The 26513-nt window shown below is 42.5% G+C and overlaps 1 protein-coding gene across 2 annotated transcripts; it reads left to right on the top strand.

Annotated features, from left to right (window-relative positions):
- Positions 1-1265: 1265 nt before the first annotated feature.
- LOC120736335 lies at positions 1266-25284 on the top strand. Of its 2 annotated transcripts, none has more exons than XM_040036380.1 (4): positions 1266-1385; positions 1475-1572; positions 22830-23187; positions 23422-25284. In XM_040036380.1, the coding sequence occupies exons 2-4, from the start codon at positions 1503-1505 to the stop codon at positions 23471-23473; spliced, it is 480 nt and encodes a 159-aa protein (XP_039892314.1). In that variant the 5' UTR covers positions 1266-1385; positions 1475-1502; the 3' UTR covers positions 23474-25284. The 2 variants fall into 2 exon arrangements, with proteins under 2 accessions (XP_039892314.1, XP_039892313.1); XM_040036379.1 differs by having other exon boundaries at positions 1269-1385; positions 22830-23183.
- The last annotated feature ends 1229 nt before the right edge of the window (positions 25285-26513 follow it).

Genomic DNA, 26513 nt, shown 5'->3' with positions numbered 1-26513 from the left:
CAAAGAATTAATATATATGTTGTTTCATGGTTTACTGGTGTTGAGCTTCCGCTATACCCCCTGTTTCTGGTCTATTTGTTAGTTTATTTTAACTGGTGGTTTCTTCTTTAATTGGATGTAATTGTTATTTGTTTTTGGTTTTCGTTTCAATTAATAAGTGCTGTATTGGAATGATATTTTTATTACCGTTTGTTTTCTCTTTCCTATTACTTGGTGTTCCTAATGTGTTTAAGCAGATCTCCTCCCACCTGTTTCCATTTGGCCATTATCCTTTTTTTGTATTATTTTTGAATTACAACACTTTTGAAATTTGACGTTTTATGCACAGGTTGAAAATGACATATTATCGGTATTAATGTTCTTTTAAAGGTTATTCAGCAGCTCTTGGAGAATGTTTGGGATATAATATGTCACATGTAACCCATGATATCCAACAAGTTTGAAGCAGAAATATTGTTTCAGTGACAAGTTATAGTCCACATATTATCATGGCATTTGATGGCTCACCTCATCTGGTCTCATGCAAAGCTCTGTAGTGCCTAAGCATGGATGAGGTGTTGTTGTTATATCCCAGCTCCCTGGCACATAGCAAACACTTCACCTTGTACAAAAGTAACGCCGCTTAACATAAATTGTATTGCACCATCAGTATTATGAAAATACATCTTCTGTAGAAATTTACATACCTTGTTGGGAGGAATAAGATCAAAATGTTCCCACACAGGGGAGGACATCCTCCTCTTCTTAGCTGGCTCCATTCTCTCCTGACTTTCTCTCCTCACTCTCATAAACCTCCAAACTGTCTCCAAACTCTCACTAACCGCAACTCTCCATCAAACACCCACATTTTTGAATGAAGTCTGAACATTGTTTATAGCGCTGTCAAAGTTCGAACCGCTTCATGAACCAGTCACGTGGTACAGCCGGGCAGCAAGGCTTCGGACGTCATCATTTTCAGCTCCTCCCATAAATGAAGCAAGCCTGATACGCGCATCGCGGAAACGCCCCCTCCATTACTCGACACAAGCTTCGAAGCCTCGATACAGAACGTCACATCACTACAAAGAGGACTCCGCACGCACACACACATTAAAATTATTATTTTTTTTTTTAAGTTGCCTCAACAAAAGGGCACTTTGGGCACCCATCAGGAAAGGGGCGGGTGCTCAAGCCCCTCTAGCTCCCCCCTCTGCAGATGCCTGCACCTGGGATCAGGCCACACCTTGAGTGAGAGATGATATTCAATGAAATCTGTACAGGTGTCAGGTCACGTGGGAGGAAGGTATTAGGTTACAGTATACATCTGCGCACTCAATTGTTGAGTTAGTATTTAGCTTTTGGTCGACTGTGAAACACGAACGAGCCAAATTGGGTTCCGATTTTAGGTATTGAAACATAATTTATTACGTTTATATGAAACAGCTCATCTGTCGTGAAGTATCTGTTCTTAAGGAAGTTTTTTGTTTTTTAACAGCTGAAGGAGGAAAACAAAAAAGAAGGAAATGACAGCTGAAAGAACTGCGTCACTTGTCTTCTTCACCTTATTGGTTGGGGCACTGTTGATCTTTCCAGGTGAGAGTTTAAAACTGAATTTTCTAATATTGTAAAAGAAACAAGAATTCATTAAGTTCACTCGCCTAAATTAGTTTATCAGCAAGTTTTATGAAAGTTGTATCAAAACTTTCGGGTCGATTGAAAATGGGGTCTCAAGACTTCAGGAAGAGAATAGTCACCAGTTTTTTAATTAGATTCATTAGATTTAAGACGTTCACCTTCAAACATTGCCTAAGCTTTGAAAGGGTGTGGGGAGGAGAGAAAAAAACAGAAGGGGAAAAAAAGAATCCTTTGCTCGGACCTCTGGCGAGTGGGACTAATCCAATTCCTTTCAACCTGACTCGTTTTCCTCACAAACCCCTCCCACCAGAGACGCCAGGAGAGAGGCGGAAAACGAGAATAGAAGGCCTGAGGAGAGAGGGAATATGAGGACAGGCATTTAATGAGATTATTCCTCTCTACGCAGTGATGTCAATTCTACATGTTTTATGGAATTAATAAATAGTTTTGTTACAGCCCAATGTTATGGATTCAAATATTGGGGATGGACACAAGAGGAAAAACCACAATAACAACACTGGTCCGGCCGGGTTGAGTCAAACAATGATTTTAATGAACACACGCGTGCGAGATGGACACCGTACGCAGACAGCATCAGATCTCAAAATGGTGGAGCATTGATCAAACTCTTATAGCCTCTAGTGGCCCCCACCTTATCATAAAAGCCTTCTTCTAATTCTTCTTCTAATTCAGGAGAATAATGCAAACTAAAACTACATAATAATTCACAATCTTTAATTAGGGGTCTAACATGGCATAAAATAATATTATAATCTCACACCAACTACATATGGATTTATATGAACAGTGTTGTGACATGTTTTTTTAAATAAATGTCTAATCCACAACACTGACCAATGATGAAAGCCTCTGTACAAGAGATCTGAACTAGTTACCTCAACAATCTGGATAGAATTCTAGAATTTAAAGCCCTGATAAGAACTACTAGAGACACTATATTCTTCTGAACCACTAGACACTTGATTTAAGTAAATCATGCATCAAGAAAAAATATTACAAAGTTACAAAATTTAAAAACATGGCTTTAACTTTAAATATCCCAGTATATTACACAAAATTATATATATATATATATATATATATATATATATATATATATATATATGGTTTACACTGAGGCATATGTTCTTACGCACGCTACTGAAACGCAGTCATGCTCTTGACTGAAACCTGAGGCATTTTAGCTGAACAGGAAGTTGTTTCCCGACAAGGAAACTGAAGAAAAAAGTGATACATTTCAAACCACTACACAGATGTCTACTAAGCAACCTGCTAGTACAGTGATCCCCAACCTCTTTTTGCACCTCAGACTGGTTTATGTCCGACAATATTTTCCCGGAGCGGCCTTTAAGATGTTGCAGAAATATAACAAAATAAAACCAGTACAGGACCAAAATAAATAAATAAATAAAAAAAGATTCATAACACAAGGGAAAAGACCCAGGGAAACAAAGTTAACAATAAAAACTATAAAAAAAATGATTTAAAAAAAAAAAAAGATAAAACCCCTGAAAACCATAAATTTCACACCCGAGTCTCAACTCTTGCGGCCCAGCACCAAACGACTCACAGACTTGAAGTGGTCTGGGGCCCAGGAGTTTGGGAAAGCTGTGCTAGTAGGTTAAGTGAGGCAGCCGCATTACTTAACATTATATTAGGTTCAGCAGAGACCATCAGAACTCTGTCAAATGCGAAAATTTCTCCCTTTCAGAACAGATAGATATTACTGCAGTGTATGGTGAAAATGCCACTTTGTCATGTCGAGTTTTGGGTGGTAACAAAACCATCAATGGCCTGGAGTGGAGCAAACCTGGAGAAAGATTATATCTTTATGTGCTGGGAAAGCAAGACAGATCTGACCAAACAGCATCCATCTTTGCAGACAGAGTGCAGGACTGGCACTGCTGTGTCCCAATCCAGCGACTGCACGCTTCGGAGTACGCGCAGTTCGCGTACAAGATACGGCGCGTATTAGGAAGTACGAGAAGTGTGGAAGTGAGAGGCTTGTGAAATGGGACGGACTAGCCTTTGATGTGCTGCTCAGCTTGCCTAGCAACCATGATACTAACCGCGAGAAACGTTTCATACAGCATTGTCTGACAGAAATGAAGGAGAAAAAATTTGGTTTTCATTCTTTTTTTTCATGACATCACTTTGATTAGTTTAGTATCTGAGGCTGAGTCCACGGGACTGTAACAACATGATTGTTGGGCTTCGTTTCTGTACCGACACTCATTCTAAGATTAGTTAGTAAATAGCAGTTAACTAACGTTGTTCATGAGACTAAAGTCATCTCCCTTTGGTAATGTAAATATGGCCAATATATGTATTGTCAGATTATGATATATTAATTCAATTCAATTTTATTTATATAGCGCAAAATCACAACAGTCGCCTCAAGGCGCTTTATATTGTACAGTAGATCGCACAATAATAAATACAGAGAAAAATTCCAACAATCATATGACCCCCTATGAGCAAGCACTTTAGCGACAGTGGGAAGGGAAAACTCCCTTTTAACAGGAAGAAACCTCCGGCAGAACCAGGCTCAGGGAGGGGCGGGGCCATCTGCTGCAACCAGTTGGGGTGAAAGAAGGAAAACAGGATAAAGACATGCTGTGGAAGAGAGACAGAGGTTAATAACAGATATGATTTAATGCAGAGAGGTCTATTAACACATAGGGAGTGAGAAAGGTGACTGGAGAAGAAAAACTCAATGCATCATGGGAATCAGCCTACGTCTATTGCAGCATAACTAAGGGAGGATTTAGGGTCACCTGCTCCATTCCTAAATATATGCTTTATCAAAAAGGAAAGTTTTAAGCCTAATCTTAAAAGTAGAGATGATGTCTGTCTCCCGAAGTTGGTTCCACAGAAGAGGGGCCTGAAAACTGAAGGCTCTGCCTCCCATTCTACTTTTAAATACTCTAGGAACAACAAGTAGGCCTGCAGAGCGAGAGCGAAGTGCTCTGATAGGGTGATATGGTACTACAAGGTCATTAAGATAAGATGGGGCCTGATTATTTAAGACCTTGTATGTGAGGAGCAGGATTTTGAATTCAATTCTGGATTTAACAGGAAGCCAATGAAGGGAAGCCAAAACAGGAGAAATATGCTCTCTCTTTCTAGTCCCTGTCAGGACTCTTGCTGCAGCATTTTGGATTAGCTGAAGGCTTTTCAGCGAGTTTTTAGGACATCCTGATATAAATGTAGCGAGTAAAAGCCACAGAGTAACCACTAAGGGCCTCTATACTACTTGTGCAAACTTTCAGGCCCAAAGCTCTCACAGGAACGAGCCCAGAATAAACAGGACAAGAGGGTCAATATCAGTCAGATATGTTAAAATTTATTATTTTAAAAGAACACAAAGGGTTTGCAAAAAAAGCCTAAAACATCAAAATGGAAGAGGTCACTAACAACCACAAGATAGTCTTATTGGTGCAACCTGCCAGCAATGCAACTATCACCTGAGGGCTTGCTCTACCCCGGTGGTCCCAGATGCTCGTTGCTTTAAAAGAAACAAATCCACCCCAAATAAATACGAGCTCAACAGAACGCTTATCGCATGCACTAAGTGTTTTAGTTCAGGCAATAATCGGTGGCACTAAAATCACTCTTAATAAAAATTATTCACTGCAAATCCACACGGAGCCCCTCTAAAAGACCTACTTCCCCTAAGGTAAGAGCCCAGCCCAGGGATTGCACATTGCCCGACTAATATTGCACCAGCCCAGTAGAAATAAAAACAAACCTGCCATAAAAAACAAACAGGTTTAAAAGGTGACCCTACTAAAACCAAAAACGCAACAAAAAGGAGGAGGAAAAAACAGTGACAAATTCACATGTGCAGCCTGCCCTGCAGGAGGCCATACAATATAAATTAGATTATAGTGCATAAATATACTTTTTTTAATGTCAAATATATTAAGTTAACATACCTCCAGCAGACAACTGTGTTTGCTGCACACCTGGCTTATCTTGGCTTATCTTCTAAAATCACTACTAAAAACATAAAATACAATAAACATCAAATACATTTCAACAAATTTAAAAAAGAAAAAAGCACTGAAAGAAAAACAGCCTGTACCTCGAACCTCTGCTGTAGAGGTTTAAAACAACTGTTTGTGTAGCAGACAATTAAAACTTCTCAGGCTCTTCACCTACTCACATCCATTTTTCTGCTCTGTCAGTGGAAATGAAAAGCACCTGCTGCTACTTCCTCTTTTATACCCTGGGTCCCCTGGGTCCTAAAGCCTTCCCCATTACATAAAAGAATTACAGTAGTCCAGCCTGGAAGTAATGAATGCATGAACTAGTTTTTCAGCGTCACTCTGAGACAGGATATTTCTAATTTTAAAGATGTTGCGCAAATGGAAGAAAGCAGTCTTACATATTTGTTTAATATGTGCATTGAAGGACATGTCCTGGTCAAAAATGACTCCAAGGTTCCTCACAGCGTTACTGGAGGCCAAGGTAATGCCATCCAGAGTAAGAATCTGCTTAGATACCATATTTCTAGGCTTTTCAGGGCCGAGTACAATAACCTCAGTTTTATCTGAATTAAGAAGCAGAAAGTTAGCGGCCATCCAGGTCTTTATGTCTTTAAGACATTCCTGCAGTTTAACTAATTGGTGTGTGTTATCTGTCTTCATGGATAGATAGAGCTGCGTTTCATCTGCATAGCAGTGAAAATGTATGCTATGTCTTCTAATGATGCTGCCTAAGGGAAGCATGTATAATGTAAACAGAATTGGTCCTAGCACTGAACCCTGTGGAACTCCATAATTAACCTCAGTGTGTGAAGAGGACTCTCCATTTACATGCACAAACTGGAGTCTATTAGATAGATATGATACAAACCACTGCAGCACAGTACCTGTAATACCTACAGCATGTTCTAATCGCTCTAATAGGATATTATGGTCAACAGTATCGAATGCTGCACTAAGGTCTAGCAGGACAAGCACAGAGATGAGTCCACTGTTAGAGGCCATAAGAAGATCATTTGTAACCTTCACTAAAGCTGTTTCTGTGCTGTGATGAGCTCTGAAACCTGACTGAAACTCTTCAAATAAACCATTCCTCTGCAGATGATCTGTTAGCTGTTTGACAACTACTCTTTCAAGGATTTTTGATATGAAAGGAACTCACAGCAGTGAGCTTGAACTCAGTCTATATTTCCTATCACCTTAAATCTTCACTCAAACACAAGTATCTCTGACAGTGGATATACAGATGTATTATATATAAGAGACAAATATTGTTCTTTTAATATGTTGACATCATTACATTTGGCTCAATGCTTACATATATGTGTGAAAAGAAAATGTATGAGCTGTGAAAACTGTTTCTGATAGAATGAAGAGTAGACTGATATATGAAATATTCCTTTATTGGGTGAGAAAATCAGACCATGTCATAACTGCTTTAAGTCATACAGAATAGATATCAGAGCCTTAAACAGGCTGACTTCTGCTAAATGGGTCAAACTGGGCAGAAAGTACACAAACACATAACATCCTTAAAGAATATGATGTAACACTATAGATCAACTTACCTCAGAATATATAAAGCATATAAACAATTACAGCAATATGATGCAACAAACACAGCAGTGCTACTAATCCAAAATACTCAAAGCTTCATAGAACTGAAACAAACATTTATTTTTAGCTCCATTCTGCTGCTGATACATACTTTAGGTTTCTGAACATTAAACTTGTTGCTGCCTTTCATAGTGTGTAACTTGAAGGCCCTGAGTACTTTCTCCCACACTGAAAACACTGGAATGATCAAATTATTTGAACATTACCTAACAAGACTGATTCAGGACAGACAATTAGTTATGTTAAACTTTCCTAGCAGTCCTTCACAAACAGGGAACAGTCTGTCTATTCTCTCCATCTGTCAGCTGCTGCTGGCTCTTCCTCCTCCTCTTCCTCACACACTGCTGAGTTTGTCCTGGTGGATCATCAGGGGTGCAAAGCCTCACAGATGATGTGCAGCAGTGGGTCCCTCAGTCTGTCCTCACTCTGGACACTTGCAGTTGTCACACATGGAAATCAAATGTGTGATAAGCTGCAGGATTCAAACACAAGTGTCACTTATAAATACATGTTCATACTTTTATTACACAATCAGAGAGAAAGAAACAGAGAGCGAGTGCAGGACAGACAGACAGGTGAAAGTCTCAGGTGTACACACTGCTACAAAACAGCACAGGAGGATTTAGTGTTTGTGTTATTACGAGTGCTAAACAAGAAGAGTTCCCAGATGGTACAGTGGACACATGTGTGACTCCTGTGATTAAAGCATCTTTCTTTCAGCTTAACGAGTGAACCGTCAGCTCGTTCAAACACACGTTAAAGTCCGTTTGGCTCGATGCCACCCAACAGAGGCAGCAATATAACATAGCTAACATTAACAGTGCAGTGGATCCTGCTTGTACCGTCATATTCAGGACTGCAAAACGACCAGCATCACTGACTTTCAGCTTGTTGTGTTTGTGGATATATGACTGACTTTAATTATCCATGAAATCATCAGATTCTCTGCATGATTAAAGTCAACTATCAAACGGCGTATATTTTAAAGTAAAGGCTTTAAAACCACGTTAGTACTAACATCGCTAATGTCACATAACTTTGCTGACATGTGGCCAACAGTAATGTTTTAATGTTCTTCGTTATTAAACATTTGCACACAAATAAGTGACATAATATTCAGTACTTACTTTTAAAAGTTTACTCTTCGAAAACTGGTGCTAGAATCGACCAGAATTCTTTGTAGAATTCTGCAGGAAAGCCGTCTGGACCTGGAGCCTTATTATTGGGAATACTCATCAGGGCTTCCTTTCGCGTATGTGTCGAAATAAAGGATGTTTGTGGATGAGTGTCGAAGCAGGTGATCGAGGCAGTGAAAGGAATAAAGAAAGAAACCAAGGACAGGGGTGAGCAGCATAAAACCAAGAGGGGGAAAAAAGAGGAAAAAAAATGAGAAGAAAAAAAACAAAAACAAAACGTAAACATTCCAATTAAATCACTGACGGAGAGTGACGGTGTTAATTCTGCTATGAAATCACACTTTAAGATGCGATTTGATACTGGTAAGTTAAACAGATGTTAATGCAAGTTAGTGTGAGTGGATAGGGAAATGGTGTAGCTGATTCTTATCTGGTGTGAAGTTAATACAGCCACGGAGTGATGTTGGGGTCGCGGTGGAGCTGTCCGTCCACGTACAGCCGGTCCACAGCGATGACAGCGCGGGAGCCCTTCTGGATGAAGCCGCGTCGGATTGGGAAGAGGACCCTGCGTCGTTCCAAGATCTCTTTGGGGAACTGGTCGTTCACGCTGAAGTCCGTTCCTTTTAATTCCCTGCCGCGGCTTTTCACATGTTGCTTTTGTTTGAAGTGGCCGAATTTGGCCACGATAGGACGTGGTCTCCCGGCCGTAGCCCGAATGGGGCCGAGGCGATGCACCCGATCGAAGTCGATGTTCTTCACAGTGTCCTCCGGCAGCTTCAGGTGGGTTTTGATGAAGCGTTTTACCGTGGTCTCCGCGTCCTCTCCAGCGGCTTCTGGAATACCAGAAAATACCAGATTATCACGCATGCTACGAGCTTGTAGATCGATAACTGTTTCTTTTATTTTTTTATTTTCTCTATTGAGCTGGGTAACATTATCTGTGAGACATTTCACCGACTCCCTTAGCGTGGCATTTTCAGCAGCAAGCGTTTCCACCTGCTGCTGGCTGTACTCCAGGGATTCTCGCAAGCATTTAAATTCTCGGTGAAGAATCTCCACCAAGGACAGCCTTGCGTCGAAACTGGACAATCGCTTGTCGATTGACTCCAATATGTCGGCAATATCTTTGCCGGCTGGTGATGTTGAGCCGGGGGAATCTGCCGGGCGTTGTCTTTTCGACGACGGCATCTCAGGTTTGGCCGGGGAAGCTGCACACGGGGTCTTCTTCATCACAAGATCCTGAAAGCACTGATCAATATAATCTTGGAGAGTCTCTAAACTCTCCTCGTTGTTCTCCAGGGTGTTGGAGATTATTTAGACAAATAGTGTTAGTTATAAGACAATTGATAAGTGTATTTGGTAATACTGAAGCTTAAATGAATTTGTTCAAATCTAAACTACCATTTGCTTTAATTTTCCGCCAAAATCGTTTGACATCAGTTAGTACATGAGTCACTTACCTTGTCCGTCACTTCCGTCACTTACCTCCCCTCAGCATTAGAAGTGACTAAGTGACAAGTCAGTCACACTTAGTCCACCTTGATTTCCAGAACGTTATTGGAAATCAAAGAAAAGGGCAGATTTCCATCAAATATGAATTCTGCAAACATTAATCTCCTGCTAAAACCAGGCAAAGACCCTGTATATCCCTCAAGCTATTGTCCAATATCCCTTATAAATGTAGACCTTAAAATAATCTGCAAAGCTCTCTCAAAGAGACTGGAGAAAATAACCCCCCTCTTAATTCACCCTGACCAAACTGGTTTCATAAAAGGTAGGCACTCATCAACAAATACACGTAGATTACTTAATTTGATAGACTACTCATACAGTAAAAACCTAGAAACTACAATATTCTCTTTAGACGCAGAAAAAGCATTTGACAGAGTTAACTGGAAATTTCTATTTGCAACTTTACACAAATTTGGTTTTGGATCCTCTTTCATAAACTGGTTAAAAATATTATATAATTCCCCAACAGCTTGTGTTAGAACAAATGACCAGACATCCTCCAGCTTCTGTCTCTTGAGGGGCACCAGGCAAGGATGCCCACTCTCCCCTTCACTGTTTGCAATTTTTATTGAACCACTAGCAGCAGCAATTAGACAGAATTCAGTAATTAAGGGCATAAAATGCAAGAACATGGAACATAAAATCAGCCTTTATGCAGATGATGTGTTACTCTTTCTCCAAAATTCACAAACCAATATCTCTGGGGTGATTGAATTGATAAACTCTTTTGCAAGAATATCAGATTACAAAATTAACTGGCCAAAATCTACAGTCCTACCGATTAATTGCTCCCTCCATAATTCCTCTTCTACACCACTGCAATCGGGAAATATAAAATATTTAGGTATTAATGTTTCTCCCAAGCTTGCAGATCTAACTAAATTAAACCATATCCCACTTTTACAGAAGGTAGAAGATGATCTGGCTAGATGGAAATGTCTACCCATATAACTTTCAGCACTACTTCTTAGCCAACAGGCTTCAGTTTATCTCAGGATGGCTAAAACTGTTGAGGAGTACTTGGTGAGGGCTAGTTCTTTTAGGTTCAGCAGCTAACAAGATGGTGTATCGGTCAGGATACAGGAAGAAAGACAACAGGCTTCCACTTTGCTGGGTTGTCACCGCCAGCTGTTTTATTGCCACCTAGATGCTCAGTGTTGCCAGCAGTCTGTAGTAACAAACAAGTTGCCATGAGTATATACAGTGGGGCAAAAAAGTATTTAGTCAACCACCGATTGTGCAAGTTCCCCCACTTAAAATGATGACAGAGGTCAGTAATTTGCACCAGAGGTACACTTCAACTGTGAGAGACAGAATGTGAAAAAAAATCCATGAATCCACATGGTAGGATTTGTAAAGAATTTATTCATAAATCAGGGTGGAAAATAAGTATTTGGTCACCTCAAACAAGGAAAATCTCTGGCTCTCACAGACCTGTAACGTCTTCTGTAAGAAGCTTTTCTGTCCCCCACTCGTTACCTGTATGAATGGCACCTGTTTGAACTCATCATCTGTATAAGACACCTGTCCACAGCCTCAAACAGTCAGACTCCAAACTCCGCCATGGCCAAGACCAAAGAGCTTTCGAAGGACACCAGGAAAAGTATTGTAGACCTGCACCAGACTGGGAAGAGTGAATCTACAATAGGCAAGCAGCTTGGTGTGAAAAAATCAACTGTGGGAGCAATCATCAGAAAATGGAAGACATACAAGACCACTGATAATCTCCCTCAATCTGGGGCTCCACGCAAGATCTCACCCCGTGGGGTCAAAATGATCATGAGAACGGTGAGCAAAGATCCCAGAACCACACGGGGGGAACTGGTGAATGACCTGCAGAGAGCTGGGACCAAAGTAACAAAGGTCACCATCAGTAACACACTACAACGGCAGGGAATCAAATCCCGCAGTGCCAGACGTGTTCCGCTGCTGAAGCCAGTGCATGTCCAGGCCCGTCTGAAGTTTGCCAGAGAGCACATGGATGATACAGCAGAGGATTGGGAGAATGTCATGTGGTCAGATGAAACCAAAGTAGAACTTTTTGGTATAAACTCAACTCGTCGTGTTTGGAGGAAGAAGAATACTGAGTTGCATCCCAAGAACACCATACCTACTGTGAAGCATGGGGGTGGAAACATCATGCTATGGGGCTGTTTTTCTGCCAAGGGGACAGGACGACTGATCCGTGTTAAGGACAGAATGAATGGGGCCATGTATCGTGAGATTTTGAGCCAAAACCTCCTTCCATCAGTGAGAACTTTGAAGATGAAACGAGGCTGGGTCTTCCAACATGACAATGATCCAAAACACACCGCCCGGGCAACAAAGGAGTGGCTCCGTAAGAAGCATTTGAAAGTCCTGGAGTGGCCTAGCCAGTCTCCAGACCTCAACCCCATAGAAAATCTGTGGCGGGAGTTGAAAGTCCGTGTTGCTCTGCGACAGCCCCAAAACATCACTGCTCTCGAGAAGATTTGCATGGAGGAATGGGCCAAAATACCAGCTACTGTGTGTGCAAACCTGGTAAAGACCTATAGTAAACGTTTGACCTCTGTTATTGCCAACAAAGCTTATGTTACAAAGTATTGAGTTGTATTTTTGTTATTGACCAAATACTTATTTTCCACCCTGATTTACGAATAAATTCTTTACAAATCCTACCATGTGGATTCATGGATTTTTTTTTCACATTCTGTCTCTCACAGTTGAAGTGTAGCTCTGGTGCAAATTACTGACCTCTGTCATCATTTTAAGTGGGGGAACTTGCACAATCGGTGGCTGACTAAATACTTTTTTGCCCCACTGTAAATATATACAGCAACAGCTTCACTAAGATACATACAAAGGATTAAATGAAATAAACCAATATATGCATCTGAATATACACATAACAGGACATATATAATTTGAACTATGCCAATCTTACATCTCTTGCTCCAAACACAGAAAGGACACAATTAAACACAGTGAGAATGTCATACATATCCGAAACATCCACTGTAACTGTAAACAAAGGACTTTGGCGCCATCGTGTGGCCGAATAAAATTACTACATAATGGCGGCGGCGGGCGGCACATGCTTCGAGTCACGAGATGAAAAAATGCGGTGCTACAATGCGGTAGAATGCAACTAAAGCCGCGGCCAACATCAGAATCGGAAAATAAACATATTTAAGGAAACTTACTTCCAGTCATGAACTTAACACTCGGAGCATCACCGTGAAGGATGGCAACCAGGAACACAGCTTACGAGGTAAACAGAACTAACACTGAAAAATCTCCCCTTCTCGAGTAGCATCGCGATACCCCCAACTTCTGCCTACGTCATTTCCTATGACTCCACCCCACACAATATTGCAGAACATAGACATAAAATCCCAGAGCCTTTTATACAAAAGCATACCCTCTTAGATAAACCTTGGCTAGATGTAGAACAAGCACTTTGCAATAATCTAGAGATCTCAGACCTACCATTTATCAGCTCAAACATCCAATGACATGAATGCTTTAAAAGCATCAACATCAGCTCTTCTCTGACAACATTGTGGGAGTTTCTAAAATTGATGGCGTCTTCATTAATCCCATGCAAACGTACACCTATCTGGAACAACCCTGACATATTACCAGTGTTGGGACTAACACGTTATTAAGTAACGCGTTACAGTAACTACGTTATTATTGCGGTAACGAGCACGGTAACTAGTTATTATGCCAAAATCAGGAACGCAAACACGTTCTCGGGCTGGAGAAAGGGGACGCAGAAGGAAAAGAGACCCGAGGCGGCCGCAGGTCCAAGTGTGAACTGAACTTCAGGTAAGAAGTTCTGACCTGCAGTCTCTCTGGGTCAGATATAAACCAAGTTTAGGTGGAGTTTATTTTCGTTATTCTGACTTTTTCCGTACTGCGTGCTAGCTAGCATGACGGAGTTTCTATACAGCTGGGTGGGTGCTATGAAGTTAATGATGTTGAACCTTATTTTGTTCATAAGTTATTAGAGTTGTCAACCGTCCCGTCTGGTATTCAGAGAAAATATTACGCGTTTCTTATTGAGGTGAAAAGGAACAGAGTTTGTCCTGTAATTCAGCTACAATGAAAAAGACACAAAGCTGGAGTTATTCTGTGTCTTTGCTGCACAGCTGCCTCTTCTCCTCTCATTCTCCCCCCTCCCTCTCCCGTTTCTACTTCAATCATGAAAACTGATCAATGATCAGCTGATCGGCTCTCTTGTTTGTTTATCGCCCACTTTGCGCCGAAAGAGGAAACCAGCGGATGTCGTGCTAAACAACAGCAGCACGTTTAATCTTGATCAGCTGTTGTTAGAATTTATTTAATATTAATTTCTAGTATCAGCTGATGTTTGCTGGAGCCACAGCTGCAAAAAAGCTGCTGGTCATGATATCGGTTTGTATATCTGGTGAGAGGGAAACATGAAGATGAAACCAGGAGATGTCCTTACTGAATCATCAGAGCTGTGATGGAGAAACAGGTTTACCTTTTAGGTGACATGAATGAGTTGAAGGGAAGTTATGAACTGTTTCTGAGAGACAAATAACCCCAGGATCCTTTTTTAGGTAGCTGACAGCTGGTAACTGTGCAGGTGCGGATCTAGCAAAGTTTTGCCAGGGGGGCCAGGTAGGGCATTAACAGGGAGAGGTGGGCACAAAGAAATACTTTTCTTTCTTATTCTCATTTAAAATGTCTAGCTTTTAAAAAATAATTATCTGAATCTTACAACAAACGATTGATAGATTGATGCATATATACCATCAAAACAGTGTACATCACTGTCACAACAGCGTTTGTTTTCATTCAAAGGCTTTATAATTTTTCCTATAATGGTGGGCCGGTCTCTAGTCAAAATGTCCGGGCCAATTTTCTGTCCCAGTACAGCCATGTATGCAGCTCATCTGCAGTCTGGTGTTACCTACATCTTCCTATTCAGAAGGCAGAATTTCCGAGTTCTGAGTACAATCGAAAGCACCACGACTGCAGTTTTTGTGTTGGATGTAAAAGGCGCGCATGACGCTGTGACGTAGGCTAGAATCATGGCAGCAGTCAATGACGGTCTAGGCGTGGGATTTCTCTCGTGGAAATATGCACATTATCTTTTCCTTTCTATTGGTAGGTGGCACAGTGCACTTGTGGCAAGTAAACAAGCTAGAAGACTGGCAAAGTTATGGAAGCAACACATTAACAAGAGAATTCTGAGTAAAACCAAAGTTACTTTCCCTAGTAACTCGTTACTTTGAAAGTAACGAGTAACTTGAAGTAACTGAGTTACTTTTGAGAGAAGTAACTAGTAATGTAACTAAGTTACTATTTTAAAGTAACTTACCCAACACTGCATATTACATAACAATAATATGATAAACTTTTCAGATTGGAGTGGTAAAGGAATCAAATATTTAGAACATATACTAGAAGGAACAGAATTTATTTCATTTGACGGACTAGTTACACAATATGGGATCAACAAGAAAAGATTTTTAGAATATCAACAAATTAAATCCATAGTAAAAAAGAAATTTAAACCGTTTCAAGTTGAACTACAAACACCACCAAGTGTGGTTCAATTTCTTACTCTTAAAACCCCCAAATTACTATCCAAAATATACAGAATGCTTTCTAAAACAGATGAATCAATATCACTTCCTATTGCAAAATGGGAAGCGGATTTATCAGTTAACTTAGACCTAAACTTCTGGTCTCAGATTTGCTTAAAAACCTTTCATCTAATTAGAAATCCCAGTCTTCAATTAATTCAATTCAAAATATTACATAGAGTGCACTATACAAGTCATCGGATGTTCAAGATGGGCTTTACGTCTACCAACAACTGCTCACACTGCCAAACCAATTCACCGGACAATTATATCCACGCTCTTTGGTTCTGTCCACCAGTTCAGAAGTTTTGGCGCGAGATATGTGAAGATTTATCAAAGTGTCTGAAATGTAACATTCCAACTTCCCCCTTAGTGTGTTTGTTGGGCAGCTTAGATAATGTCACTTCAGAAAAGAATATAGCCCATATGGCTTTCACTGCCCTATGCATAGCCAAGAAAACAGTCCTCATGAACTGGAAAAATAAAAATACTCTTAATTCTAACCAATATAGAAATTATCTATTAGATTACATTAGTCTTGATACAGCCTCTGCCACCACATCAGATCAATTGCTCTGGGCTCCTTTGCTCAGCTCCATCACCTAGTGGGGATGGGGGGGGGGTCATAGTTTGGTCCCGCCTTTACTGTTGTGATTGGTGTGGGGGTAGGGACAGGCTTAGGGCGTCGGGGGGTTCCCCGGAGGCATCTTCCTTGGGGGGCTCAACCCGGGGTAGCGGTCATGTCCGGTTAAGGGCTCTGTTGGCTCTCAGGTGACTGTTTCCTCGTGGCTGCGTGCAGCGGGGCTAGGGGAGGGTCTGTGCTGACGAACGTGGGTTACTGACCTGGTAGCCTGGCTGCCCCTGGGTGGGTCCGGGATGGGCGTGAGGTTCTGGGGGCGCTCCGTCTCTGGGCTGGGGCCCTGGCCGGGCCTCGGGGGCTTGGGTCCTGGTTGGTGTGTTGCCGGGGTTGTGGGCGGGCGGGTGCATGGGGGCCCAGCCCTGGCGCAGGGTGCCGCCGGTGCATCGAGCCACCTGGGGGGCTCTTCAACTGGTGAGGGAGGTTGTCACATCTTGCAGGAGCTTTCCTCTCTTCAGGAACTCTCTCTGCAGGAAGGGGAGATACAGGAGAGGTGGAGGAAGATCTCAGCCTGGGCGTCTATTGTCTTATGTAGTCTGGAAGATGAGTGGATGGTGGGGTGGGTGCAGTTTTCTCTGTGGTGGGGTTGGGTGGACTGTCCCGGGCTCTGTGGGGCCGGGAGGCGCTGCTGAACTGGGCCCCGGTCTGGATGGGCCTGGGCCCCCTTTCCCTGGCGTGTCGCGGAGTATGTGGGTGCCTACTGGGGTCAGCGGGGGAGCTGGCCCCAGGGAGGGGTCACTTGCCCCTCCCTTCCTTCCCTCCCCATCTCCAGCTGCCTCCCTCTTCCCACTCCACCACAACCACCCACACATGCAGGGCCTTGGAGTAGGGGTATGTCACCAAGGTGCAGAGGAGGCTACCCCCCCTCTGTCCCCTTCTGGCTGCCTCTGCCTCAATTTTATCCCACAACTTAGACATTCACATTACTCACACTCTCATTACACATACATATAGGATCTTGAGGGTGGGCACGATACACGGAATCCAAATTACCATCAGGGTGTACACCTCACCCCTGGCGTCGTTGCCTGCCTCTCAATTTTAAATACACGTAGACATTGAGGGCTAGCAGGAGGGACTATGCGCTTACCTGCTGCTCTCTGGCAGGTAGCTCCATGCCCTCCTGGGTTTTAAATGCACCTTAGAACACACATGCATCAACACTACAATGAGCGGGTGGAGGGAGGTTTGGAGTCTTCTCTCACCCCCATTCTCTGCGACCTGCTGGAGCGGGAGGGCTAGTAGGAGGAGTTGGCCGTCCGACTGCGGTCTGGGGTGTGGGGCCTCCCTGCTGCTGCGGAGTCGGGGCGGTCTGCCTCTCCCCACCGCAGGGAAAAGGGTAACACCACCTGGGTCTGGGTGCAGTTCCCCCCTCCAGGGGCAAGGGTGCCTAGACCCGGTCTGTAGAGTACGCTTGGGGAGTGTGATCGTGTGTACAGCGTCTCTTTGTGTCTGTCTCCACGTTGGTTGAGTGTGGAGTAAGTGCATATGCGAGCATGAGGGTGGGAATGGATGTTTGTATCTGTGTGTGCCTGTATGTATGTCTATATGTCAGGTTGGGTATCAGACGCCACCTCTCTGGGGACATCTCAGGCCCTCCAAGGTTTGGAGGCCTATCTCCCCCCACCACCACGGCAGGGGAAGTGGTGGTCTAGTCAGATCGCCTTCTACTTTCTTTAGAAGTGGGATGTGGTTTAATTTAGTTAAGTCTGAAAGCTTAGGAGAGACATTAATACCTAAATATTTAATATTTCCGGATTGCAGTGGGGCAGAGGAAGAATTATGGAAGGAGCAGTTAATGGGGAGAACTGTAGATTTTGGCCAGTTAATTGAATAATCTGAAACTCTTGAAAACCAGTTTATTAAAGTAATTACCTCAGAGAGGTTGGTTTGTGTGTTTTGCAGAAAAAGCAACACATCATCCGCATAGAGACTGATTTTATGTTCTATGTTCTTACATTTTATGCCCTTAATTGTTGTAGCCTGTCTAAATGCTGCTGCTAGAGGTTCGATAAAAATTGCAAAAAGTGAAGGGGAGAGTGGGCATCCCTGTCTGGTGCCCCTCAGGAGACAGAAGCTGGAGGATGTCTGGTCATTTGTTCTGATACGAGCCGTTGGGGAATTGTATAATATTCTTATCCAGTTTATGAAAGAGTTTCCAAAACCAAATTTGTGTAAAGTTGCGAATAAAAATTTCCAATTAACTCTGTCAAATGCTTTTTCTGCATCTAGAGATAATATTATGGTTTCGATGTTTTTATCGTATGAGTAGTCTATTAAATTAAGTAATCTACGAGTGTTTGTTGAGGAGTGCCGACCTTTTATGAAACCAGTTTGGTCAGGATGAATTAAGAGGGGGGTCATTTTCTCTAATCTCTTTGAGAGAGCTTTGCAGATTATTTTAAGGTCTACATTTAAAAGAGAAATTGGACGATAGCTTGAGGGAAATAAAGGGTCTTTGCCTGGTTTTAGCAGGAGACTAATGTTGGCAGAATTCATATTTGGTGGTAGTCTGCCCTTTTCCTCGATTTCCTGCAACATGCTGTGGAATACTGGTGCCAAAATTGTCCAGAATTCTTTGTAGAATTCTGCAGGGAAGCCGTCTGGACCTGGAGCCTTATTATTGGGCATACTTATCAGGGCTTCCTGGAGTTCACTTGGCGTCAGTGGTGAATCCAGTTCCATTGCTTGACTGTCTAGTAATTTTGGAAGAGTTACGTTGTCAAGAAACAGATCAATTTCATTTTTAGATGGGTTTATTTGTGGTGAGTATAAAGTTTCATAGAAATCCCTAAAAATGTTGTTTATTCTTCCAGGATCATATATTGTGTTTCCCGATAAATCTTTAGCAGCACATATAGTTATTTTTTCTTTATTTATTTTTAGCTGGTTAGCTAGAAATCGACCTGATTTGTTACTGTGTTCAAAATTCTGCAAGCGAAGTCTTTGTATAAGGAATTGTGTTTTTTTATTAATAGTTTCATTTAATTCTAGTTTTGTTTTGCATATTTTGTTCAATGTTTCCTGATCTTGGTTGCACGCGTAGGCTTCTTCTAGTGATTTGATGTTTTTTTCTAATTCCTGAATATTTTTGTTTTCTTCTTTCTTTTTGTGTGATGAGAAAGAAATTATTTTACCTCTCATCACAGCTTTCCCTGCTTCCCATAGAACAGAAGCAGATATTCCGGGAGTGTCATTAAAGTCTAAATATGAAGTCCATTCCTTTTTAAAGTATTTAATAAAGTCTTCATCTTTAAGTAGTGATATATTAAATCTCCAGTTTTTACTTGGCGTAGTATTATTCTTGTGCATTAGTGTTAAAGATACAGGAGCATGATCGCTGACAGCTATAGGATGAATCTCAGTGTCTGAAATGTCACACAGCAGTGAGCTGCTGACCAAAAAATAATCCAGACGAGAGTAAGAGTGATGAACATGCGAGAAAAAAGTATATTCCTTACTGGTGGGGTGAAGAGAGCGCCATGCATCGCAAAGACCAAAGTCGTTCATATACTGTTTGATTATATTTGTGGACTGCCAATTACGCTGAGTTCCTGTTGTGTTGAGCCTATCCATTTCTTCATTTAGTCCAAGGTTGAGGTCACCGCCAAGAATGAGTGTGCAATCAAGGTGTTCAGAGAGTGCACTAAAAAAACCGTGGAAGAATGAGGGTTCATCAACATTTGGACCATATATACTAACAATACATAGTTTTTTGTTCAATATTGATAGTTTAATAATTAGAAATCTACCCTCTGGATCTATAACTGTATCGAGTACTGTAAAATTAACATTTTTATGTATTAAAATTGCTACTCCCCGTTGTCTAGAATTATAACCGGCTGCAAACACGTTAGGAAACTCAGGTGTTTTAAGTTCGTTTGAACCTGTGACAGGTTTGTGAGTTTCTTGTAATAAAACAACATCTGCCTGTAGTTTTTTAAGCTGGTTAAATATTTTTAACCTCTTTCCTCTGGTGCCAGCTCCATTTACATTCCATGTGACAAACCTCAGCATGCCCTTAATTGTGCGTGTATGTCTAATGAAGTATGCTGGGTGTTTCGTTTAGACAGGTGGAGAGAATATGGAAACATCCCTTGTTTGTAAATAGAAAGAGAAAAAGAAGTGTGGTGAGAGGCTCCATAAGTCTGACTATGTGTGTGAATATTCACTAATATGAACAAGCGTGGTTTGCTTATGTGTCCTGCAAGTCTGTGCGTGCTGTGAGGCTGTTGTGAATGTGCTGCCGTTGAGCTGATGTGTTTGCGTGATCGTGGTGTGAAAATATGGAGAAAAGAGGGTGTTGTTTGTAGGTGAGTGGGGAAGTAGGTGACCACAGCAGTGAAAGACAAGAGAAAGAAAGAAACCACATGAACTGTGAGCGATAACAAAAAAAAAGAAACGAAACGGAAACATTCCAATTAAAGCAATGACGGAGGGTGACGGTGTTATATCTGCTATGACATCATATTGATATTACTAGGTTAAACCCATGTTAAAGGAGAGAGTGTGAATGAATAAGAAAAGAGTGTAGCGGGTTCTTATCTGGAGTGCAGTTAATATAACCACGGTGTGGTGCCGAGGTCGCGGTAAAGCTGTCCGTCCACGTAGAGCCGGTCCACGGCGATGACAGCACGGGAGCCTTTCTGGATGAAGCTACGTCGAACTGGGAACAGGACCTTGCGTCGTTCCAGGATCTCTTTGGGGAACTGGTCGTTCACGCTGAAGTCCGTTCCTTCCGCTCTCTGCCGCGACTCTTCGACTGTTCCTTCTGTTTGAATTGACTGAATTTGGCCACAATAGGCCGTGGTCTCCCGGTCCGCGACCGCGCGCCCCCCAAGCAATGTACTCTATCGAAGTCGATGTTCTTTACGGTGTCCTCCGGCAGCTTCAGGTGGATTTTAATGAAGTTTTTCACCGTTGCCTCTGCGTCCTCTCCGGCAGTTTCTGGAATACCAGAAAACACAAGCTCATGCTACGGGCTTGTAGATCGATAACGGACTCTTTTATTTTTTTATTTTCAATGTTTAGCTGGGTCACGTTATCGGTGAGAGATTTAACCGACTCCCGTAGCGTGGCATTTTCAGCGGCAAGCGTTTCCACCTGCTGCTGGCTGAATTCCAGGGATTCTCTCAGAGATTTAAATTCCCGGTGTAAAATCTCCACCAGGGACAGCCTCGCATCGAAACTGGACAATCGCTTGTCGATTGACTCCAGGATATCTGCGATGTCTTTGCCGGCAGGCGATGTTGTACCGGGGGAGTCTGCCTGGCGACTTCTCTTCGATGACGGCGTCTCGATTTTGGCCGGGGAAGATGCACTCTGGGCCTTATGCATTACTAAATCTTGAAAACAGCGGTCGATGTAATCTTGGAGAGCGTCTAAACTCTCCCCGTTGTCCTCCAGGGTGTTAGAGATGATAAAACAGATGTTGTTAGTTATATGACAATTGATTAGTATATTTGGTAATACTGAAGCTTGAAAAACCTTTGTTAAACTCTATGCTACCATTTGCTTTTTCTCCGCCAAAATCTCCGGCGTCTGACGTCACCTACAACATGGGTCGCTTACCTTGTCCGTCACTTCCGTCACTTACCGTCGGACTCTCCTCAGCTCTTACTGGGACAGTGGCGCGGCTGCCCCTCTGTTGGTCTTCCTTGGTCTCTTGTGTTCTGGGGGCCTCTGGATGTCTGGAGTTTTGATCTCCTCCATACCTGCTTCATGCCCTGGAGGACGGGGCTGTGGCCCCCCCACACCCTCTAGCAGATCGTTACATGAAGGAACCTTTTAAAAAAACAAGCGCGTCCATGCTCACAGGTGTACACACAGGTGATCACACCCACAAACTACACCCTTTTTGGCTGCTGCCTCAAAGCACACTGTGTTCTGTTGAGCTTATGTGCTGCACAATACTGTTTAATATTTAGTATTTACTGTCATATTCCCATATATCATTGTGATGTTGTTTATTCTATTACTCTTGTTCTCTTCTGCTTGTTTTCTTTTTTCTTTCTCCACAGGTGATCCAGGTGATTGATATATGCATTTTTTTTTCTTTTTTTTTCTGCTTATTCTGTTGGTTTTTGTTTTTTGCCCTTCTCCCCGTCCCTATTCTCAGCTGTTTCTCTTTCCCTCTTTCTTTCTCCCCTTCTTTCCTCCTGTCAAGTCTGTCCCGTATTCAGCAAGTGAAAATAAAATAAACAATAAAAGGTGAATCAAATGGACCATTATGGCAAGGCTGGGATGGTCAATTTGGTAAAGTAAATCCGTTGGGCATTTTTCTCCGCCTTTAGACAACAATTCTGATGGCAAAAGAGCCAAACAGGACAGGCAAAAAAAAAAAAAAAAGTTTACTCTTTGGCCGCCCCACTTCAGCTATCTGCCGCTTTTTTTCAGCGAAATTATCCACACCACCGCCATGCTATGAATTGTGGGATATATGGGACCAAGAAGTGTACACCAGACCAAACTTCAAATTTGGGGAAATCGACGGCGCATTTGGTGTACACTTCAGTTCGGGACAGCCGTCATTGCGACGCTGTGACGTAATAGGTCTCAAAATGCGTAGTCGGATCGTGCGGTCGCTGGACACAGAATCACAAAGGATGAAAGGAAACTCTAGGCCAGTGATCTCTCTTATTCTCATTCCGACTGGCTGCTGTAGAAGAAAAGGTTAACCTCTTTGTGCTGTTTCCTCTTTCAGACAAGAAAAACTTCACAGCTGAGTCTGGACAGAACATCACTCTGTCATGTCGAGCTTCAAATAACATCACAGCTGTAGAGTGGAGCAGAGCTGATCGAAATCAAACATATGTCCTTTTGTACCGGGATGGGCACTCTGATACTACAATTCAGCATCCATCTTTTAAGAACCAGGTGGATCTGCAGGACAGCCAGATGAAGGATGGAGACGTGTCTTTGATTCTGAAGAATGTGACAAATGCTCATGCTGGAATATACGAGGTCCGTATGAGTCCAAGAACAAAGCGCGGGAAGAGAGCTCATGTGGGCGGTGATCCCATCTGCATCATCACCCTAAGAGTTGTTGATCCTCCAAGTGAGTGAGTAGAGTTGAGTGAGTGTGTGATCAGAGGTGAAGCTGCTTCCTGGTTGTTGATGTTTGTTTCTAAAGATGTTGTTGATGAGACTTTGTAGAAAGCAGCTGGTCTGAGTGATGTGATCAGAGTGCAGTAGATAATGTCTGACAGCAGTTTGAAGAGGAAATGGATTCTGTTCTGTTCTTCACTCATCACCTACCTGACAGCTGACACCTCACACCTGTTTCTCACCTGCAGGTCAGACAAGAGGAGACACAGAGGATGGAGAGATGGAGTTGTTGGTGCCTAGATTGATGAAGATTTTGGAGGTGTTGGTTAGAGGGATAGGGTTGTTTTGGAAGTTCCAGGCTCTGGTGAGTGAAGGGATGGAGTTGTTTAGGGAGTTGCCGGCAGTGGTAGATGGACGGATAACGTTTTTGGAGGTGTTGTTTAGAGGGATATGGTTGCTTAGGAAGTTCCAGGCTCTGGTGAGTGAAGGGATGGAGTTGTTTAGGGAGTTGAGCAGCGAGATACGCCCCCCCACCCCCCACCCCCAGCAGTGAAATACCCTCCGGCATCTAACATCAGCGAACGCGGAACGGAGCAGTGAAATATCCTTCGGCGTCTAACATCAGCGAACGCGGAACGGAGCAGTGAAATACCCTTCGGCGTCTAACATCAGCGAACGCGGAACGGAGCAGTGAAATACCCTTCGGCGTCTAACATCAGCGAACGCGGAACGGAGCAGTGAAATACCCTTCGGCGTCTAACATCAGCGAACGCGGAACGGAGCAGTGAAATACCCTTCGGCGTCTAACATCAGCGAACGCGGAACGGGGCAGTGAAATACCCTTCGGCGTCTAACATCAGCGAACGCGGAACGGAGCAGTGAAATACCCTCCGCCGTCTAACATCAGCGAATGCGGAACGGAGCAGTGAAATACCCTCCGCCGTCTAACATCAGCGAATGCGGAACGGAGCAGTGAAATACCTTCCGGCGTTTAATATCAGCAAATAACAAATTGTAAAAAATAAATAAATACTTTTAAAAATGTGTTGCGTAGTCAAGTTATCTGTCGTTGCACGAGCATGGTGAAATGTCAGGATTGCAAATCACTTGTCTGTTGGCCTGCGCAACAACCAATAACATGATGAGGCTTAATCAAAGGATGATTCTTGCAAAGCTTCGGAGCTACAACCTTAGATATGTGGTTGCATCTAAACCTAAAACATAAACTTTTTCACCAGTTGAATAAAGCTCGGCTCGTGGAGTAAGATTAGCTTTTACACTCCTCAAAAAAAAGCAGAGCACTTGATCACAGTACAATACCTACTCAATTACATTTCAATCTGTCCATTTAGGAACCATTGTGAATCAATTTTACCAGCTTTGGTGCAAATAAAAGTGTAACTGTGAAATGACAACCCGAACTGTCCAGGAGCTCACAGATGCCTTTATCCAGATCTGAGAGAAAATCCCTCAGGACATTGTGTATCATCTCATAATGATCTTGTCCATAAATATTCTCATTCTAGCAGAAGTGACAAGAACACAAACAACAAGGAAAACTAGGTAAAAAGCAGTCAATAGAGATAAGCAACTGTCTGCACCACCTGCTTAACGATTACCTTCAGGGCAATATTCTTGTTGTTGCCTTTCCAGTGCACCCGTAGTCTCTTTGATTTGCACTAAAATCGGTAAAATTGTCTTGCAGGATTTACAGTGGCTTATGCTTGCTGGTAAACAATGTTTGAAAAACAACAACAAAGGAAACGACTTGTTTTTAATTGTTTTCCAATCTCTTTCAGATATGACGACATCTAGAACATGAAATCATGACAGTCAAGTTTGTATGTAGTTCAATCCTAGAACCTCAACAGGGCTAAAGTAATGAAACAGGTTTCCTGAGCATGTGACTTTATAATTGTATTAAAGCATCCACAGCTGTGTAAGGAGGGGTTACATGACATGTTCTTCCAAAAACAGTAAGGCAGCATGTACCTTTAGTTTTACCTAAATGCAAATGCTCAGTCTTGGTAAAGATATGTGTTCTCCTGCTCTTTCTGCAGACCAGCTGATGCCACAGGAGGGAGGATGCCTCACCTTTATGCCTCAAGGAATCAACAAGAGTCATCAGTGCATCAAAGTTTAATGGTGTGTTGTTGTTTTTTTGAATCACTAAATAACCCACACACAGAGCACTAACTTGACTCCACGCATAAATATGCTGCAGCATACTATACTACAATACCTGGATAACTCTGCCTGGGTAAGAACAGAAAAAAAAATTCTATTTTTCACTTTATTTGAAAGTATTCCTTAAACATATTCATGTTTACTTCAGGGGTGGGAACTCCAGCCCTAAAGGGTTTTAGATCTCACCCTGGGTTAACACACCATTTAAATCAGCTGTGTTGGATCAAGGACACCAGTAGGGGTGGGTTTTGATTATTGATTTATCGACTAAAATCAATTCTAGCTTGGATAACGTGATATCGATTCATTAAAATCCTGAATTGATTTTTTAATATAAATTTATTTTGCCCAAAACGCCAGAATCTCAGGTTAACCTCACAAAATTTCAACAACCACCAAACAGCTAAAACAGTAAATGAGAGCAGGTACAGGGATTGCACACAAAGACGTAAACACAAAATGCGGACCCGCCGACGGATCCGAATCAGTGAGATGTCGCCTTTCTCACTCGACGGCACGTACGCGGACACGCTGTGGGGGCTGAGAGCTGACAGCTCACTGATTTTGAAGCTTCGACAGGCGCTTTGTGTTTACGTCCTTTTTGCGCTGATTCTGAAGCTGCAGGTTTTCTCTCTCCAAGCAATATTGACTGAACCTGTCACGGTCCGGGGCAGCGGCCGTGTGGAGAGTGGAAAAGGAGGACTCAAAGCAGCACTTACTCGGATGTGAAGGTGATTTATTGAGAATAGCAACACAAAGTGGAGATGGCAACAGAACTAAGGACGAAACTAAACTGGGATAAACTACACAAAGAAATAGCAAACCTGAGCATGGAGGGAGAACAGCAGGGAGAGCACGCAGAGGATTACACCAGGTATGAACACAGGGTATGTACACAGACGACGCGACGAGGAGCAGAGGCAAACACACACTATAAATACACAGAGAGACACTGGGAAATCACACACAGGTGGGAGACACAGCTGGACCTGATTAACCTGACGAGACAGGGGAACACTAACACCAGGGACCAATAGAGGGAGCACAAACCCAAAACCCAGTATCTAAAATCCCAAACACAAACCATCCCAAAACAGCCATGAATAATAATGAAAGTAATAACAATAAGTGCATAAACATAAAGTCACTGAGT

The sequence above is a fragment of the Simochromis diagramma genome, unplaced genomic scaffold (assembly GCF_900408965.1).
Source record: "Simochromis diagramma unplaced genomic scaffold, fSimDia1.1 OVJJ01000703.1, whole genome shotgun sequence".
Taxonomy (NCBI): Eukaryota; Metazoa; Chordata; class Actinopteri; order Cichliformes; family Cichlidae; genus Simochromis; species Simochromis diagramma.
The sequence above is the reverse complement of the archived record's forward strand: the minus strand, read 5'-3'. Positions and strand labels throughout refer to the sequence as shown.

What these genes read in the sequence shown, in the direction of transcription:
- LOC120736335 (XM_040036379.1), top strand. Translation starts at nt 1,503, where the DNA reads ATGACAGCTGAAAGAACTGCGTCACTTGTCTTCTTCACCTTATTGGTT. An exon ending in GGCACTGTTGATCTTTCCAG is followed by an intron (nt 1,573 to 22,829) that starts GTGAGAGTTTAA and finishes TTCCTCTTTCAG; the next exon opens with ACAAGAAAAACTTCACAGCT. An exon ending in AAGAGTTGTTGATCCTCCAA is followed by an intron (nt 23,184 to 23,421) that starts GTGAGTGAGTAG and finishes TCTCACCTGCAG; the next exon opens with GTCAGACAAGAGGAGACACA.